Source organism: Aplidium turbinatum, chromosome 11, assembly GCF_918807975.1.
Source record: "Aplidium turbinatum chromosome 11, kaAplTurb1.1, whole genome shotgun sequence".
In the NCBI taxonomy this organism is placed as follows: Eukaryota; Metazoa; Chordata; class Ascidiacea; order Aplousobranchia; family Polyclinidae; genus Aplidium; species Aplidium turbinatum.
The window spans coordinates 1,217,768-1,238,432 of record NC_137482.1 but is presented as its reverse complement, the minus strand read 5'-3'; the positions used below and the strand labels follow the sequence as shown (position 1 = coordinate 1,238,432).

General features: G+C 38.4%; 1 protein-coding gene across 2 annotated transcripts; it reads left to right on the top strand.

The window, feature by feature from the left end:
- Positions 1 to 14,981: 14,981 nt before the first annotated feature.
- Positions 14,982 to 20,544, top strand: LOC145779979 (fatty acid hydroxylase domain-containing protein 2-like). Of its 2 annotated transcripts, none has more exons than XM_082591671.1 (7): positions 14,982 to 15,186; positions 15,986 to 16,077; positions 16,828 to 16,949; positions 17,406 to 17,611; positions 17,982 to 18,087; positions 18,454 to 18,620; positions 20,100 to 20,544. In XM_082591671.1, exons 1-7 carry the CDS (start codon positions 15,107 to 15,109, stop codon positions 20,233 to 20,235), a joined length of 909 nt encoding a protein of 302 aa, XP_082447797.1. In that variant the 5' UTR covers positions 14,982 to 15,106; the 3' UTR covers positions 20,236 to 20,544. The 2 variants fall into 2 exon arrangements, with proteins under 2 accessions (XP_082447797.1, XP_082447798.1); XM_082591672.1 differs by lacking the exon at positions 14,982 to 15,186 and adding an exon at positions 15,534 to 15,649.
- Positions 20,545 to 20,665: the final 121 nt, after the last annotated feature.

Sequence of the window (20,665 nt, the reverse complement as noted above, 5' to 3'; positions counted from 1 at the left end):
GAATTCGTCTGCAGTTCTGATAACTGAGTGAACCATATGAAGGAAGAAAAAGAGGCGCTTGGGTCATTATTTGTCAGCTGTCCCAGCCAGTTAACCCACCATCTCAGATTGTTTTGACATTTCATCAGCAGATTAAGCTCAAAACACTGAACTCGACAAAAAAAAAATTTTTGAAATCCATTATTGTTTGGTGAAGTTATGCGAGTTTGAAATTTTGCATTTATTGTGATCACTCAACCAGAACGCTTGCCCCCATTTACTAGTACGAACACTAAAAATTCAATTTCTCATAATCTAATTATGTTATTACCTTTAAATTCAGCAAGGGCTGTGTCTAGGTCCTACTTGATAAGCTTATAAATGTTTAAGCACTTTTTGCATGAAGCCTGCATAGTTAAGGGGTAAAGATGGAGGTGTATCCATAATGTGCACTCATGCGTAACAACAATTTTAAACTGCTATATCTAGATGAGCACACCAGCTAGAACTGCAAGAGTGGGCTCAAATGAAAGCTATTAAATAGCAGTTTATTGCTTCCAAAAATCTTGATTGCTTATTGTGCCTTATTTGTTTTGGAGACAAAATAATAATAAGATTATATTTTCAGATAACTTGCGCCAACAATAGGGTGCACACAACCCTCTTGTTGTTTACTTTTTGTACTATTGACTTGTAAATATGTGAGAATGTGCCACTAACCAAGAAACTTTGCTGGACCAAAAATCAGTAAAATTGGGGCACTTTTAAGTGGGCCACCATCCCATTCAAATTTCCAGGGTTGCCATTTGGTTAATATTGAATTATTTTCACATTTCTTAGAAGAATTTGTATGTTTCAACAATTTAATATGCATCAAACTCATAAAAGTATGCCTGTGCAACTATTCTACAGGGAATTAAAAGAATATGCTTGTCTGTACGAGATCTCTGTGAATTGACATTTTTTAAACGCTGCAATAGCTAAAAATACAACTCCAGTGAGCGGAAGTGGTCTAAAATACTAATTTCGTACTGGAAATAGATCAAATACATAATATAGAAAGCTAACAATAATGAGTTTGCTACAAAAAAGCCTGGTATTGAATCTGTAGCCTATAACAGTAACTGCAAACTTTTACTAACATATTTTGTAGCAGAAAGCAATGTGATCGACTAGCCTAATCTGTGCAATAGGATATTAGTTTTTTCTCTTTCTCAAATTAGGTGCGTCTTTTCTGTTGGCTTCCACTATTTGTAAAGTGTTTTGGTAGTGTTCCTTGTTTTTGGCACTATGTAGGTAATCGGTGCTCAGCTTAACTCCACGTTCAGCCACATGTTTTGTGACATTGATGGAACCAACACTTTCTGGTAAGACTCTGATTCAGACCATTTCTCTACTGGTAAAAGAAGAAAATCATCATTTACCTCTAAAACAGAAAAAAAAAACGAGAGTCCTTTGTGACAAAATTTGTCAGTTTTGATTCCAGATTGATTTCTGATGGAAAACGTGGTTTTCCGTAGCCAGTGCCAACCTGATCTGCTGGTGTAAAAACAGGATCTTTAGGTTTTACGCGTATAAGTTCATCAGCCATCTGATGTTTTTCCTCTTCCTGAAATTCAGAGCTGAACAGTGCGAGTGGTACCATCTCAGCAGAGAGATACCAAAAGTGATGTTTGAAGCTACATTCAGCAGCATCTGATATTAACTTATGCACTGCTCCATATCTGAGAAAGTTCTTGTATATACATAGTCAAACAGTTCCAAGGAGCATCTACAGCAACTCATTTTACCTCAGTACAAGGATAAGATTTTGCATTGCTGTTACAATTCGAAAAGCACAGCCTTGGCTCTATAGAGTCTATACTAAATTATGGAAAACGACATTCAAATTTCATGCATCCTACATTCAGAAGACACCAAATAAGCATTGAGGATATTTTGCGACTGAGATCTTCTCAGCCATTGCTTTCCAATGATGTATTACACATGCCAATACCACCTGTGCTCTTTGAGTAAATAGCGTTCAAAAATTGGGTCACGCATGAGTGATTTTGAGGACCACTTTCTTTCTTTACCCCCAAATTGGGGTAAGTACATGAATTTTTTGCAATTTTTCTTCATAAGTAAAGAAATGATAAAAGAGGTAACCTTTTTTCAAGATTTCATTATAATAAAATAATTACTAAGAAAGTAATTTGGTTTTGAAGTTAGTTAATAACTTTCATATTAGTTGTTCCGCTTCATTGACCACAAAAGTAGCCATTTTATATTGGCTTTAACTTCGTCAAACCTCAACCATTTTCCAAAAAAATTAGTTCTCTGGAATCAGCACGAAAAGTTCTTCCTGCATATAAAATTTGTGCAAAATCTGAGATGTTGGGTTAAAATTTCCATTTTTTTGGGACAGTTGACATGGAATGACCCGCTTGGAACAAACAGTCCATGAAGAAAAAAATCGGCGCGCAAGACGGAAAATATCAATTTTACATTTGTTTAACGTCGCACACTGTTCATTTAACAGATTTATTTTCGAATCCTGATATCCGAAAAGAAACTGCAAATGCGATTTGAATACATTGAGATTCGAATCTCTAAGATTCGATATTCTGTATTGTGCATCCCTAGGCCATAGCCCTACAAAGGGTTGTAGGTGTTTCTCTCTTGAGCTGCATACTGTTTATATACGAGAGAAATCAAGGTCTACAGTCAAAAGGGTACCACTCCACAATCGACGGAATGCCGTTAAGTGTCTTACCAAAGACACAGCCACATGCACTTGAATGGTCACTCAAAAAAGGCCATCTGGCAACTTTGTTTCTGCCAGACTGTCAATTCTGCCTTCACGCTTGATTGATGGAGTGGAGTGAAAAAAACTTTTTTTTGAAATTCAAAAAAAGGGGGGTCTAGATCCCTGACAAATTGGCAAAAAACAACAACAAAACTGGTTTCGGGGAGTTGCACCCCCTATTGGCCGTGCTACCCCCCATTTTATGGGGGAGTACCCCCAAATTTCTCAAATCGGCTGTAACTTTGGAACTGCTGGTGCTAGGAACATGAGTTTGGTATCAAATGATGCAGAATCATCATATTTCGATCTGCTCTAAGAGGACTTTTTGCCTTAATCTCACTAGAAAAAAAGTTATGGCAAAAAATGTATATTTTACCATGTTTTGGACAAAAACGGTAGCGCAGGCACAAGGTAATGGGTAAATGTGTACTGCATATGCACTATGCAGGTTACAGATAACTTGGATACTTTTGCTTATTGAATTTGCAATAAATATACAGCATAGTATGCATAATATATGGTATGATACACATGACATATAGAATACAAGGGTTAATTGAGAGCATGTTGGCAGTGACAACCATGGTCTAACGGTACAGTAGTGTGACTGCGGACTGGTAATACAAAATAGTGCTCATGTCATGTATACAAACACTTGCAAGTAATAACTTTACTGCATGAGGTGGGGGTTACTAACTGGACACCTGTTCAAAGTGTAGGTGCATAAAACATGACATATAGAGCATATACTGTAGTTGGTAGACGTAATTGGTGATGGGTAGACTGTGATCTGCCATGAAATCATTGTCAAGGAAATACCAGCACACAGGTTTGATATGATCCATACTGCTGCATGTGCAATGGATGGTAGCCTACTGGCTTATCTGTAGCAAAAGTGTGCTGCAGGAAATTGCAGATACTGAACTTCATGACAAGCTCGCACTCGTTGGAAACGATAGTACTGCTGCAATGACTGGAAATGAACAATTGAACATGGAGCACTTCGTCATCTGAAAGAGCAACTCAAAAGACAAGTGCAGTGGGTTATTGGCTTTCTGCATTGCAACGATCTCCCTCTGCGACATATATTTACAAACTTAGATGGGACAACAAATAACCCTTCATCTTTTTCTGGAATCATAGGAAAGGAATTGGGAGCCAGCGTTTCTGCATAGAAAATTGTCCAAATCAAATCAATTCCAAATTTTCTGTGTTGCCCAACAGTGTGATCGATAACCTTAGTTCTGACTAGTATTATGGCTACAGAATATGTTGAGCTCTTCTGCTTGGGCATGTTGATGAAGACTTGCAATTTTTGTCAGTCGGGTAATTATGTCATTCAAGGTGGCAAACACTTGCTTGTAGGCTACTTAGTAAATACACATCTGCGATCAACCCTTTAAAAAGTTTCATGATCTTGTCTGAGTACTGCACCAAGGTTTGCTTCACATCTTAGTTTAAAATAAAACACCACAATTCATTATCTGATGAGTCAAAAAACTTCTTCAACATGTTGCAAAGAAATCTGTCCTTCCCAAACCAAGAAGTAAAAGAGATTTCTGGAAGGTTTTGGAACGCAATGCATTTTTTATCACCCTGAAAATGTCATTGTTGGTATGCTAGGTGATGAAGACTGCCAATTATAAAGAGAAGCAGTCCAACAAATCCATCCGTTACGTTCACAAGAACAGAAAAAGCAAAGCAAGAATAATGTTGGCTGCTCACAACAAGCAGAAGATGAAAATCAAAAGCTGAGAAAGGAAATTTCACCAGCAGTGCCACCTGCAATACGCAGATTACTTGTGCCATAGCTACTAAAGCAAAATCATACCACCAACTTGTGAAGCTTGGCTTAGTTCATAAGTCTGAGCCACCTATCATGAGATCGCTAACAGATCAACAGCTTGACAATGTCATTGGCTAACCTCTGCGGCTCGATTATCCTTGCCACATCCAAGTGGTGGAGCATCATGTCAAGCTTGTGACTGAAGCAAGAATCTGTTGTAGCTTTTGGATGAAGGTATTGGCTGATTCGTCAGAAGGTGCAACCTCGTCAACTTATGAAAGAATTCAACAGCAAGAAGGAATTCCCACAAGATTGACATGTTCACCATTTTGGTTGAAGTCTCAACGTAGTACTGGTGGCCTAGCACGTGCAGCAGTATGGATCATATCAATCTGTGTGCTGGTATTTCCTTGACAATGATTTCATGGCAGATCACAGTCTACCCATCACCAATTACAGTATATGCTCTATATGTCATGTTTTATGCACCTACACTTTGAACAGGTGTCCAGTTAGTAACCCCCACCTCATGCAGTAAAGTTGTTACTTGCAAGTGTGTGTATACATGACATGAGCACTATTTTGTATTACCAGTCCGCAGTCACACTACTGTACCGTTAGACCATGGTTGCCACTGCCAACATGCTCTCAATTAACCCTTGTATTCTTTATGTCATGTGTATCATACCATATATTATGCATACTATGCTGTATATTTATTGCAAATAAAATAAGCCAAAGTATCCAAGTTATCTGTAACCTGCATAGTGCATATGCAGTACACATTTACCCATTACCTTGTGCCTGCGCTACCGTTTTTGTCCAAAACATGGTAAAATATACATTTTTTGTCATAACTTTTTTTCTAGTGAGATTAAGGCAAAAAGTCCTCTTAGAGCAGACAGAAATATGATGATTCTGCATCATTTGATACCAAACTCATGTTCCTAGCACCAGCAGTTCCAAAGTTACAGCCGATTTGAGAAATTTGGGGGTACTCCCCCATAAAATGGGGGGTAGCACGGCCAATAGGAGGTGCAGCTCCCCGAAACCAGTTTTGTTGTTGTTTTTTGCCAATTTGTCAGGGATCTAGACCCCCTTTTTTTGAATTTAAAAAAAAAGTTTTTTTCACTCCACCCTATTGGTTAGTAGAGATGCAGCAAACCCAAAATTTTTATCTGCACACCCAGGGCTGCGATTTTTGCCTTTTTCGGTGACGAGGTCACTCGACACGCGCCATCACTATTCGACAAACGCCGTGCCTTACGAAAAAAAAAAAAACGAAAAAACAAAAGAAAATAAAAAGGAAAAAAAAAAACTGAGAGAGGACTAAACGTCGTCAGGTCGAGGAACAATCGGGGGGGGGGGGGCATCACGTGATGCAATCATAAGAGTGCTGATTTATGTAAACTTTCTTGCGCCAGGTACTTCAAAGCAAGGTCTAAAAGCGACGCTTCACACGAGAAACTCCCAAGGCGTCAGCGCCGCCATTTTGAACACTGCGAGAGAATGCTTTGATCGAAGTTCCAACGCCTGGCATCAAACATGTCGCCACACACGTTTTGTGCTATTCGACACAAGTTTTTTTTTTATAGATAAAATAACCGAAATAGGCTACTTTAATTGTCAACGTATTTGCAAGTTTGGATTTATGTCTGACTTATGCACTTGTTGAACTCCAAGATTGCAGAAATGTTTTGCAATGTGAATAAAGAATAGTAGACAGATAAACACGGTTGCAACTTGACTTCCATCCACTAAAAGGGTTTCTGTGATTACGTAATGGGCGATTTTGCATTCACAAAAGCACACAACCCAGCTCGCAAAACCCGTCGTTTTTACATTGAAAAAACGAGAACCGAAAAATATATCATACTAGAGTAGTCTATCTGATGTTTGATTTGTAGTGATGTAATAATACCAAAAGTAGCGATACGCACGCTATTACGTTAAATAACTCAGGGGGAAGTAAGTTAATTTTGGGTTGATTCAACGTTCGAGTCAGCACACATCTATTTAATTTTCCTGGCGGGTTACATTGCGTACCCAGACAGCAAAAATCATCATTTTTACATTGATTCAACGTCTACAGACGTGAAGTCAATGCAAAAATAACGAATTTTGCTGCCTGCGTAACAATTCCCAAGAAGAAATTTACGTTTGTTTTACATTAATTTGACATCTAGCGACTTTGAATTATCATAAAATAACGTTATATTATTGTTCAACCAGGTACCGGTAACAAATTAATATCTCACTGCGAGATGATTGCCTCGATTTACGTTTACACTAACATAATTTCGGCACAATTGAGATACTGCGAGCAAACACGAGTCTGTTTGATAAAGAACTAGCTGTCAGAATCGGAATCATGAGACGCTGTATGGGAGGATGAAGCTGTCGCATCGTCACTGGAATACTTGAAGACGCAAAACTGCCCGTTCATGAACGCGCAATGCCATATGATCAGAAGCATTATTTTTCTTTTCTGCCGAAGAACCGTTTATCCAATTTTGTACTACTTTTTTAACTTGACCCCGTAGCTTTTCTAATTCCGATTTGTTTCCGTCATAAAATTCTTTACAAATATTGCAAAATACCACACTAACTTTTCCTTCTGTTTGATAATCTATAGCAGGTAAATTCCACTTTTTAACTGTATCTTCTTTCACGATGATTTATATTCGCAACGACACCGGTAAACAATAAGCATTCGATGAAAGAATAACTTTTGCGTAACAATAAGCCGGTATTTATAAGGTTGCAAACTTTTTACAGTTCACAAGAGCATTGTCAGCGCATAAAATAGCTTGCGTGATGCTCTGAGCTACCGCCGTGTGACACGCGATGAAGAAGCGCATAAAATTTCGTTTGATTAAACACTAAAGCATACGGCAATTGCCGCAGCAATCCAAGGTGTGTTGATTTGGCGACGGCAATGTTTTTGCCGTCGTAGATGGAATCACTCAACCAGCGTGTGATTAAAAACTTAAAGTAAGTAACTCTGACACCACACAACTTGTGCGGTAACTCGCGGCCAAACGCTTATAATCTGATTCTTGTGACGTCATATTACTATTCGACAAACAAGCGTAGAATTTTTGGTCGTTCGACAAGAAAGAAAAAATCGCAGCCCTGTGCACACCGCACCGCAACTGAATCATCTATCCGCACACCGCAATTTATCTGGAATTTTGACACTGCACTGCACACCGCAAATTACAAAATCTTCAAAAATTATTTTAAAGCGTTATTTTTTAGAAAGTCAATTGTGGCAAAAAGCACCCATGGCATATTACAGTGGTTCCCAACCTTTCTGTTGTCACGGACCCCTTTAGACAAATTATTATTTCTGCAGACCCCTACCTAAATTTTGCCTGAAACTCAATTAACATACTATTCACGCTTGTAATAATTATGCTACTCAACTACTGTGCTGTGTCATATTGCATTGCCGCTATGACTCCTGCGGCAAATATCAGGTTAAACAGTTGCTCAAATAAGAAAATGAATGAATTGTTCAAGAAATGTCAGCAGTATTTGAATATTAAGGGGACCCAAAGTGCCGTGCCGAAACTTTTTCATCGTAAGCAAATTTAATGAGAAATGAAAGTGAAAAGATTGCTTTTTGTTTTTTTGCAAAATTCATCAAGGGAATCACGAACCCCCAAATGTTTTCTCACGGACCCCAGGTTGGGAACCATTGGCATATTATAACTGGTACGGTAACCTACGGTACCAGTACAGTTGTGCACTAATTGACTAGGCTAACCACATCATATTCTCTTATCAGCAATGCATCTAAGTTCTAAGACATCATTTTTTTTCAAATAGAATGTTCCTGGATCCAGTATCAGGACTTTTGAACACTTTTTGTAAGCAATAATGCAATTTTAATGTCAGTGGCTGTATGAACTACGGTACTACACACACAAGAGTAAAACTTATAGCCTGAACTCACTGTTATAGTACCGTAACTAATGCCGTAGTTACGCTAGGCCTATAGTCTGGTAGCTGAGCTTATCAGCTAGGCTAATAGCCAAAAACACTCCTATCTCCTACAGCCTCCCTTACAAGCCATCCCCAAAACCCTATCAAGCAGGGTTGCCAGATCCAAAATAGCTTTGCCTGCCAAATGTTTTGTAAAAACCGCCAAAAAACTGCCAAACTTTTCAGGGTTTCAAATAAACTGCCAAAAAAAAACTGCCAAACTGTTAGTGCGGCTTGTCCTGTTAACCAGCAAGGCCATACACCATTATATATGGTGCAAAATGTAGCTCTGATGGTATATTGTCTTAATTTAACTTGATAGACCACTTAGTATGAATAATGAAACACAAACTGCATGTATCAAGCTAAATTAAAACAAACTTTCAAAGGTTGTAGGAGGCAGCCACATAGTTGGAGCTATCAAGTATCAACGAAGCGCAATTAGAAGAAGGTGATAAAGACCAATTGGCCTGGGGGGAATCTATGGGGGAGGGCTGCTTTTCTAGCAGGTTTTACAAGTTTAGCCTGCATGCAATAGCATTCCTCATTATCAGAATCACTGGTAGTGGTATGTTAGTTCAAGTTTGTTTTCCTTGCTTGGCGACACAAACATTCTGTCCCACAATCTACTTTTTACAGTAGGCCATTCATTTAATGCATGCTTTATAACCAATCTAGCCAAAGTCTGAAAAACAAAAAACTCAGTGTTAAACTTCAACATGTGAAAAGAGGACAATGCCAAGAAACACCATTGGTAAATATCACAAACACTTTTAAGGTTTAAGGATTTTCACAATGTTAATGGCATGAAGGAAATACACCTACACCTGATAACTTTACATGTCAAGAGGCTACAGTCTGTAGCGCACCCAGCATGGGGCTAAGGGGGCTCAAGCCCCCCCCCAAACCCGCCACTAATATAAACTTTGTATGCTCCTCATGTATACATTTTGCTTACAGGTTAGTTATGAATAAGACACAACAATACAGCAGGGCTGAGCATTACAACAATATATTTTGCATATTTAACTGACAAATATTTTTAACAGTTGAACGTTTTCGGTTTAACTTAAGACCTCATCAGGAATCTGAAAATATTTATAAAAATGCAGTAAATTTCGACTTCTTGAAGCTAAAATTACATTAGGAAAAGGCAACTACATAAATAACTACGACAAAAATTTGCTCCACAGGGAAGGTGATACATCAAGTAAATGTTGAAGAGAATGGTCTCGCCTCCAGCAAATGATTGTTTGTTTTTAACATAGTGCTTCGTAAATTTTGGTGTCAAATTGGGATTTGTCTTTGCGTAAAATTTTAAATGAGTCGACAGAGGATTTTCGATCAGAGCAAAAAGAACACTCCATGATATGGTCTTTAATGGCACTTTTCTTTAACTCCCTAAAGTTCGGTTGCTCCTGTACTCTCGTGGTCAAATGTCTCAGACATACATACCGATGTACCGTACGTCAATGCCAAATCACGCGGACATGTAAAACTGTATACGACGTTTGAGCAGAGAGACGAAGGCGTCTGGGGCTTTAGTTGAAAATACGAACCAAATTTGAATGTTTTGTAAGTAGAAAAAACGTTCACATCAAATATAGCCTACTGTTTACAAAATTAGTGTTTTGTTTCAAACTGTTTTCGAGCTAGTTGTTGTTTTCGCACTTATTTGTGTTGGCAAACGGAAAGCTAATTCTATTTTGTCATACGTGACGAAAACGTCGAGATCTATAGAAGATTGCAAGAGTGGACGTAGGGATGAAGAAGCTGATGCTGCTAGTAGCATGGGGTTCACTAGGCCAACTTCTAATCTCATTGAGAGAACGAATCCTGATGTATCGGCAACCGGTGGGTTGTGGGCTGTGAGCAGTAGCGTAGCCAAGGGGGTGTTGGGGGTTTCAACACCACCCACCCTCCCTTTGGCACGCGTGTTAGGTCACGATATTGAGAATGATGCTTTCAACTTTTTTATCTATTGAAAACAAAGTTTGCCTAATTTTAAGCGAAACTGCATTAAAAAAGCGAGTTTTGCCAATACCAAACATTCACATATCTCAGCCAGGAATTAGCAACAAGAAAACATAGAGACTTAGCTTTATTTCGGAGAAATGCCGAAGAAAACAGGATCTTATCCTTTTGCTATGCCACCGGACAGCACCATTTTACAGGAATATTCATACTCACATTTTTGTTGAAAAGGTCTCGGAATGCACCAAATTTAAAGTAATTTTTCAAAATTTTCTGCGGGAGGCTTTCCAGGCCTTCCGCCGCTGGGTGTCGTCTTTGGAAAATACGCCGTTGAGCTTTGCCCGCCGGCCGTCAAAACCTCCCCTTTCAAAACTCCTGGCTACGCCACTACCTGTGAGTGCCTTTAAATATTAATTAAAGGGATGGGTATTGGCCTATTGTCTCTGTCACTATTGTTGCAAATCACTCGGCCGACATTTCTGAATTAGCCCCCCCCAAACTTTTTTTCTGGGTGCGCTACTGGCTACAGTTATTAGCACAAATACATGGCATCTGCATTGACGCCCTCAACTTCTTGGACGATTGGTGTAGAAAACACAAAATACAGATAATTTTTGCGACCCATTACAAACGTGTTTTATATCTGGCATCAGGTCTTGATTGTCACTTACTAACTAAGGAACTTCCGGTACCAATTCAGGTTCCGGTTCAAATTTCTACAAGGTCTCTGGCCTACGCTATGCTTTCAACTCAAACGGTGTGACATCGCATCATTAACCATAACCTGTTAACACTTACTAGTCCATTGGCAAGAAAATAAATGTCAAAACGCATCCCTCCAGCTGTCCAGTCCAACTCCAACTTTGGTTGGTGACTGGCCAGCCGCCAGAGGCCTCTGGAGCTTACATTTGATTAAATTAGGAATTCAGAGTTTCCAGACCATAAATTAAACTTTTTTGATGGACTTTCATTGATAAAAGTATTTGAAAAACTTTAGTGGTGAGTTGTACAGGTAATAATTACAAAAAAACGCCAAAAGATGCCAAAAAAACACTAAAGTAAAAACTGCCAAAAAATGCCAAACTGCCAAACGTAATTTTCTCCTGCCAAACGCTTTCAAAAAACGCCAAATTTGTGGAATTTGGCAGGAAAAACGCCAATATGGCAACCCTTCTATCAAGTGTCAACTGCAAGTCCATTTGCATAGCTTTCCAGCTTGGGATTTCGGAAGGAAAAAAAAACTGATCCGTGTTTCCAATTTAAATTTGAAGTTCCATAACTGATTTTCTTGAAAAGTTGAAAGTTTACGAAAGTTTAATTTTTTGAAAGTTTACGCAGCAAGCGGCGCGGCGCGGCTTTGTCATTTCAACCTTTCACGCGGCGCGGCACGCGGCAAAAAAGTCAAAAGCGGCCGCGTACGCGGCGGGAAGGCACTTTAACATGCAGATATCCAATCCATGGACTTCTGTCCAATCCGACCACGAACCAATCAGATGCTACGTTGTCTGTCCAATTGTGACCATTCCAGCATTCAGCAATTATTACTTTGAACTTTGTTTGGTAATTACAGAAGAAAAAAGAGCTATAGCAGAGGTGGGAATCAAACCCACGTCAATGTAATGACTACCACCGCCCTAACCCAATGCGCCAAGTCAACCGATGGCAAAGCATTGATTTAATTTAGCTAAACTTTGCGTTTTTCCTTTATTCTTCTTAAACGCAACCTTGATGACGTCAAGAACAGCGTAGCTTCTGATTGGTTCGTAGTTTATTAGAAATCTGCTTGTTAAAGTGCCTACCACCACTAATGGTTAGTTTGTTTCCGAAGTTGCAATGTTGCCTATTAAAAAATATAAATTCTTTTTAATTTGCGAGGAAAACTCTTCAATCAATCAATGGTTTATTTGCCAGAAACAGTAAAAGCCCACAAGCACACGGTCGAAATATGCAAGTATAGCCTATACACTGCAAAAGTGGCACGAATTTTCACACTGACAGGGCGACATCGAAACGACCATACGGTCGACTATAGTTAATTGCCACCCTCCAGAAATGATAATTTTGTCGCCTCAGACACACAAAAAACGTAAAAGAAGAATACAATGTTTCCGCGCTTGAATATACACACAAAAAGGAAAACAAACATTGGTTTTATATAACGTTTACATAAAATTACAAGAAATAAACAGAGATTAGATTTCCACAACATACAATTTACGATTTCTCATAGCTTTGTAAAATTAGGGCTTTCATCTTATTTTTAAAATAATGAAATGAGAAGTTTTTCAAGCATAGCGTTATGAAAAACACATTTTCGGTAAATTTGAGGTAGACAAAATGTCCAAGGCATTTTAGTGTTGTACGCGTCAATGAAATGAATTGACGGCGTCAGCGCGAATTGCCTAAAAACTTTACGGCGTAAAGTACTGCGTCAGCTCTTAAAGAAATTGACGGCGTCAGCGTCAGCGCTAATTTCTAGCGCTATTTTTGCCAGGGTCTCACAAAACGGAAGTATTGCAACCAAGTTTAGGCTAACAGTGGCTATAAATAAGGAGCAGGTTTTATGTTTTGAGACTGTATTGCAATTAGCTGCTTAGCTTCTTATTATTTCCTTGTAGAAAGACAAGCATTTCAAAACCTTTGTCTGACAATCTGATGCGTTTGAGACGCATAATGTCCTTTCCAAGTGAAAACATGCGTTCCACAGCAGCGCTGGATGGTATGTATTGGTGTGTTGTATTTCAAAAACAAGTCTTGAAAATGTTTACTCGGAAAGTTATCACTGTTCCAAGCGTGCTGTGATGGTTTGGCATATATAAATGTTTTAACGTGGTCCACTGCACCAGCATCGCTCTTTTCAGGAGCATAGAGCTTGAAATAAAGTAGGCTACGGTATCTTCAACCTCCGCGATGACATTCATTGATTTTTCGCTTTTTCTGATCCCTCGTTCTCGATAGCTACTGCTCACGATATGAGTAATCACCATTTAGCAAACTTCTTCCGCTTGTATTCCAGGTAACCATTCCAACCAACGCGAAAGCGGGTAATTTGGATGAGTCGCGCTGGCCAGAATACATTGTGTAAGTCTCATTGTGAAACGAGATTTTCCATGAAAACAAAAAATGACGCATAGCGCTTGACGCTTAGGCTACTAGCCTCAGCGTCAACGTACAACACTGGGCATTTGGCTATAAGCCAACAACAAGCCAAAAAAGGAGCCGAAACTATTTTAAGCTGCGATATTTCAGAAATTTAAAATTTCTATTTTAACTTCAATTGTTTTATCGTTTTTTGTTTGTTATTTTTGTTCCAAACGCAAAAGAAAAAGTGAAACTCGGAAAACGTCATAATATTCCAACCACGTGGTGTTGCGCTTTACTTTTAGGAGGTTTGCCAGGGATGGGTTTGCAAAGTCTAGTTAGGTTTATTTAGTCTAGTCTAGTAAAGTCTAGTTTTTGCAAAGTTAGGTTTGGTGGCCGTGCTTAAATTTGCTTTCATCGACGCATCCTTTAAATTTACATCGCATGCACGTTTTAAACTTCTGTGGTTTTGCCGCCGTTTCCTTTTGTTGGTTTTATTCCCGTAAACTGTTGGTAACTTTATCATTGCTGTTGTTTTCCGACAAAGAAAAATAAATTGAATTGAAGTCATATTTGTAAATTCTTTTTGTCCTCCATCATAGCCTAATGCTTTAAAACGCAGCTACGGTATTTTAAATATTGTCAAACGAAGTTTATTGGTTTTTTCTTGTTGTATTTCAAATTAATTTTCTTACGAAAATCATATGATTTTTGAGAGTTGGTTATAATCACACAAAAAGTCAAGTGAAAAATCTTAAAATTAAATTTAAATTTCAATAAATTAAAAATAAAATTATACCGTATTTGATTTTGACTAAGAAAAATAAGTCTTTAACCGCTGGAACCTATCAAACAGTTAATATTAATAAACAGTTTAGGCTAATTAATTCTAGCCTACAAGCATGGCTGAAATTACTCTCGATTCCGTTGAATATTCTATTGGATTCCCTGTGTGACCCTAATCCTCCCCACCTGCCGTTACACTACTGGGATGTTTGGCCTCGCTTTTGCACATGATTGTTTGTTTTAACCCAGGCTGTTAATAATTACCGAATCATTTCCAAACATATCGTTGTTGTTCTTTGCGCTTACTGAGAAGCTTTGCTGCAAGTGAGGAATGTAGCCTACACAAGGTAGTATACCAGCTGTAGATAGCTAAATATAAATGTCACTTCATAGAAAGCAAATTGGTTGACAAATAGGCTAGCCTACATTAAGCCTATAAGCTTATAAATAGGCTAACCTTGCCTACTAGACTATAGGGCTGTTCTAAAAACATTTTATTTGATCGAAACCAAGTTTCGCTTTGTAGGCGAGCAATTCTTACGAAAATATTTTGTTCAACATATTTCAACTTGTGTTCATTTGATAGGTCATCAGAGCTCTAAAAAAATCATCTCATGTTTTTGTCGATTAAAATTTTATTTCATGCACTGTAGACATTTTCTTGCAGCAGTGGAGAGCAGTGAGCCTTTCTTAAGTCGGCTGAGACAAATTTTCATAAAACAATGAAGACCAACCTGAAAATAAACAGGAAAACAGCTCTTGCAGTTTCAGTTATGATCCTGCTCCTACCTTTGGTAACAAAGTGAGTTTAATTTTCGTCATCGCCTGATCACTTGAATGTAAGCCATACCGCGCGACGCCCTAACAGCGGCTTATTTCTTTGAGCAACCCAATCAGTTTAATAATGTTCAAATGCCTGTCGTAGCCTACCTGATCTCAAGCAGGGGCAGATCCATCGAGTAGCCGGAGTAGCCATCGGATCCATCCAAGGGGATGAAAAGAGGGGTTTTAATGAAACACTATAATGTAGCTACTAGATCTGCATTAATCCGATCTTACAAGTAGGCCTACATTGTAAATAAAGTTATTTTTCTGTGTTTTAGAAGGAGATGGGCTTATCGCTCGCCTCGTGTTGGATCTGCTTCTAATCTCAGCATTAGTTTCGTTTTTTGTGACGTCATCAATGTGTGAGGAAGTGTTTTAGTAAGACACAGCAGCGTGCTCCGGATATTGCTGTACCGACGACCTTTCGAACCGTTGTCAAGGTGCTGTCACTGCTTGCCGACGAGGTCGACCGCACAATAGATGAGCACAAGCTCTCGGGGTGCGCAGTTTGGTTAGGCACTTCAAGACAGTGTTTGATTTAGCAGCACATAGTGGATGAGTTTATTTGCGTGTAGCTTTTTAACAAATTTTTGAGTAATCGATTAAGGCAAAAGAAAGACTTAGCGTTTTATGGCTTTAAAAATATGTGAAAATGGCATTATATGCTGCAAAGGCTTTGTCAGTTCAAGGAGAAGTTTTTTTCGACCATCATTGGCTATCAATCTTTAGAGAGCAGCAGAGCTTTCATTTCACCATCAAGCTACTGTGTTTTGCAGGGCAATGCCATTTGGTGGAGCAACGTACACTATGCTGTGGGGAAAGTTTTTAAACCTTTTCAACAGAAATCCTGCCTACCTATTTACAATAGGTGAGTTTGGCATCATTATGAAATAACGTGCCGAGTTTATATTTTTTTATTTCAATATAAAATTCAAGCTTTTAACTAAATGGATCATTTGCGACCAATATCGATCGACATTAAAGTTAATAGCATATCGTCACCGATGGGTGCAGTGGTTACAGTTTAACTTTCTAACAATGCAAACATGGTTCGACACCCGGCTTAACCTGGTTGTTGATAAACATCGTACATCTCTATCTAATGTGTGATAAACATTGGGCCGACGTAGTTGTTACAAGAAAGCCGGCCGAGAGAATGGAACTGGCCTCGTTAGTGCCGAGGTCTTAGTTTGAGAATCTCATTCCAGGAGGCTCGGTATCTAAAAGTATGGAACTTTTACCTTAACGTTACAATCTCAATAAATCATTTTATTTTTCGTCATTAACGCGTCCGGGATGAAAAAGATACTAACTACAAAAATCGATAGATAACTTAGACCTACCAACACGTTAACGAACGGGAAAAGGTGGCAAAACCTTGAAAGGTTTAAAACGTGCCTGAATGAAAAATCATGTAGTAGGCTATATATCAGTAATTAGCACGGCTACAAAGCCCAAAAACAAATAGCAAAAAATAAAACAAAAACAGAGAGAAGCACACATGTTGTGATGAATGACAGCGTAAGGAAAAGTGTTGTGGATTGAATTTACAATCAATTCAGTGGGATGTGGGATCAGTAGGCCTATATTTACCGGATGACGTTCATGTGTGTTGCAGGAATAATGGCATCGCTGGGTTTGCCATTCTGGGGTCTCATTCTTCTCTTCATGTCGCTTGATTTGTGGGGAAAGCCCAAGTTTTTGATGAAGTTTAAAATCCAGCCAGACAAGAATGTTCTGGTATGGAAAACTGAAAGGAATTCATCAACAATTACGCGAAATAATTCAACACTGTCTCATTGCTTTTTAATCTCTCATGGATAAATTAAATTATGCTAAGTTCGGGAGAGTGTTGAAAAAATTTCATTGCGTTTAAAGTCAAATTCGAAAATTTTGGTTTATTTGTTCATGAAACAAAATACGGCATCAGTTCGTAATAATTACAGTAGACTAGATCTTGATTTTGAAACAACGGTGAGAGATTCAATTTTTCTTGTGTTACTTTTATATTTTGTCAAATCTACTTTCAACTTATTTGTCTCAGAAATAGCGAGAATTCATGGAATGCGAAAACTACAGACTTTCGCGGTCCACTGACCATAAATTGCCATGGAAATAATGTATTTCTTCCATCATTGGAAATATTTTCCATGATTTCCAAGTTAGGAAATCCTTGTGGAATTATTGTTTTTCCAGGTCAGTTGGTCAACATATAAGAAATGCATAAAAGTGGTCAACATCAATCAAGTCATCTCCACAGTTCTTGTGCTGATGACGTATCCTGTGACGCGATGGAGGGAAATGCCCTACATGGAGAAAGATCTCCCTAGTCCAAGCAGATGGCTGTTGGAACTTGTTTATTTCGTCATTGTGCAAGAAATTGGCTTCTACTACCTGCACAGGTTGATAAGTTTTATGCGATATGAAAATAAAACACATTGATAGCTTACATTTGAAATGTAAATTTCAAGAATTTTTTGTATTTTTCTGCAGAATCTTGTAAACTTGATTGATAGACAACAATTTGGCAGATTTATAGGCCCTGCGCATCAGAGTTGTTTAGTAAAAAGTCTAAACTTGCTTCACTAGGATAACTTATACAAGAAGATGGTCACTGGTCAGCCGTTCAGATGTTAATTTAACAAAAGTAGGCAATTGGGCATAAAGTTAAACTCAAAATATCACAAGGAAATTAATTATGCCCATTAGACTTGCACAAGCAAGTACCTTTTGGCTAGAGTTGAGGCTTTGCATTTTCTGTTTGTTTTCTAGATTAATGCATCATCCTTTCTTGTACAAAAGAATTCACAAAGTTCACCACGAATGGACAGCTCCGATAAGCATGGCGGTGGTCTATGTGCATCCAATAGAGCACATTGTGAGTAGGAAGCACGGTAGCAGAGATTCAGGTCTTGTGTCTGGGCATCCTTCATCGATCTGTAGTTAGCTGACTAATTATATGAATGGCTTTGGAGTAAAAGATGAAACTCATTGGCTTTGGCAGAACACTTAAAAGCATGCCTTAAGGTGGACACGAAGATTGGCTTCCTCGCCTTCCCGTCCACTCTAAATCTTCAACCACCAGGTGTAAGCCTGGATACGGCATTGATGTTTATAAAATGAAACTAAAATACGAATTGGTGAAATTGAATGTCTGTTACATTATAACAAAAAAATTATTATATTTATTTATCATTATTTTACTTTCTTGTTATTATTATCTTTACCTACTTATTGTCGTTAGATTGTCAATATGATTCCAATCCTGCTCTCTCCTGTCCTTATCGGAGCACATCTATCCTCCGCCTGCTTGTGGTATGTGTTGGCCACATACGTTTCCACCATCCACCACAGTGGATATCACTTCCCAGGGATGCCCTCTCCTCAATTCCACGACTTTCATCATCTCAAGTAAGCAACAAGTATTTGTATATTACTCCATTTCTAACAGAGGCGCATAGATAGAAACACGGTATTTTAGAAAATAAAGAAATCGATTTTGTTAAATAAATTAAATTTTCTTCACAGTGTAGATTCTAACGTTCTGTTTAAGCCTGATGCTGTTTAAGCCTGAAATTAAATTTAAATATAAGGATTTGTATTAATTTGCTATTGTTTAAAGACAGATAAAAAATAACTAAGAGTTGAGTGATTGTGAAGAAAAATAACAATATATTCAACTTAACTTTGGCATACTAGGCCTACTCTGAATTTTGCATATGCTATATCTATCTACAGTAGCGTTGACAGGGGGGTCAGGAAGTACTTTTGGACCTGGGCTCGGAATGATTTTAGGTTCCCGTAACCTTGGACCTGGGCTCGGAATGATTTTAGGTTCCCGTAACCTTGGACCTGGGCTCGGAATGATTTTAGGTACCCTTAACCTTGGACCTGGGCTCGGAATGATTTTAGGTTCCCGTAACCTTGGACCTGGGCTCGGAATGAGTTTAGGTTCCCGAAATCTTTCCAAGGGGATCGGTAACTTAAAGAAACCTCCTGGTGTTCGTTGGATATAGTGTCAATTTTTTAGAAGTGTCTTGATTATGGGCTGAAGGATCTCATTAGTGCTAGATTCATATTATCCTCTCAACGACCCTGTCCATCTAGCCTAGAAACTGTATATACTAAACTTGCATCTTATGTAACCACTGTACATCTAGCAAAGTAGGCTCACTAAGCTCATCAACATAAAAACATGGGACAAACTGTCGGTTGCCACTCTAGTATCACCAAATAGTCCACGAAAACTGCTTGTTGCTGAAAATTATTTTACAATAAAATTTGAGTAGAGAGGTTACTTCTTTCAATCATAAACAAACATAGCTGAGTTGTGGTGCTGCTTAGCTTTGTTTGTTTATTGCTATTTTATAAGCAAACAAAATGTGCAATCTATGAAATCGTTTTCTAATCTGACATGGTCGGGATTACACCCACTTCACTTACACACCGCTGGTCTGTCACTAATAAACAACGAGACAGCTCTAGGAAGCAAGCTCAACTCAAGTAGCTGTAGCCCTCAGTGGTAATCTCCTGTTCATTTCCGCTCACGAGTGCAATTGCTTCCAACGTCTAAACCTGGAATTGAACCCAGGCATGCTGGATATGATCACCAGGACATTGTAGCCTACAGTCTACTACACGGAGCTCACTGGTGATTCCGACACTCAATAGCTTTGATTATTTTTTATTTAAATCGACATAATTATTTTGTTTGCATTTTTTGTTTGCTTATATAGAATTTAATTCTATGTTCCACTGTCTTACTTGACAATCATCATTAAGTTCCTTCCTCTCGTCGAGGGTTGGAGGAAATGAAGCGCCACGGTTTGTGTTGTTGTTGTACTAAATTGAATTCCAATGCTGATAATAAACAGTTTTCTAATTTTCCAGGTTCAACCAATGCTTTGGCACTATCGGGTTATTGGATTGGTTTCACAAAACCGACCAGTTATTCAGAAAGACAAAGAACTTTCAAAACGACCGAGTGTTTTTCGCACTTCAACCCACCAACAACCATCAGAAGTGATAACAGAATCGTTGTGATGTTGAAACTGTACATAGAATGTAAAACGGTGGTTTCATTAAAATTATATTTTTTTATTCATTAAAAGCGACATGATCAAAGAAACAAATAGTAGCATTCACTACAACTCATTTTGCATGAGGTCTACAGCTTCATAATATGGCTGAGGTGAAAGCCGTCTTTCAAGTGTTCTTTTTATTGATTCTCTATCCAATGTTTCATTTTCAAATTGCTGCAATTACATCTCCTGCCAATTCCCCTTCTGTGGTTGTCATTGTGGTCTCGTAAATTGCTGAGTCATCATAACGCATAACTTCGCTGACTCACAATATGGTCTTGCGTTCTATCAAGAAAATTTGATCTCATGACTGATTAATAATATCTAGCCAGCATAAACTGACGTTTTAACATCATTTCAAACATTTTCAACGTC

Excerpts from the sequence above, each read along its gene's own strand:
- LOC145779979 (XM_082591671.1), top strand. The coding sequence starts at position 15,107 with ATGAAGACCAACCTGAAAATAAACAGGAAAACAGCTCTTGCAGTTTCA. Across the intron at positions 17,612-17,981 it reads GGCTTCTACTACCTGCACAG|ATTAATGCATCATCCTTTCT; the intron begins GTTGATAAGTTT and ends TTTGTTTTCTAG. Across the intron at positions 18,621-20,099 it reads CACGACTTTCATCATCTCAA|GTTCAACCAATGCTTTGGCA; the intron begins GTAAGCAACAAG and ends CTAATTTTCCAG.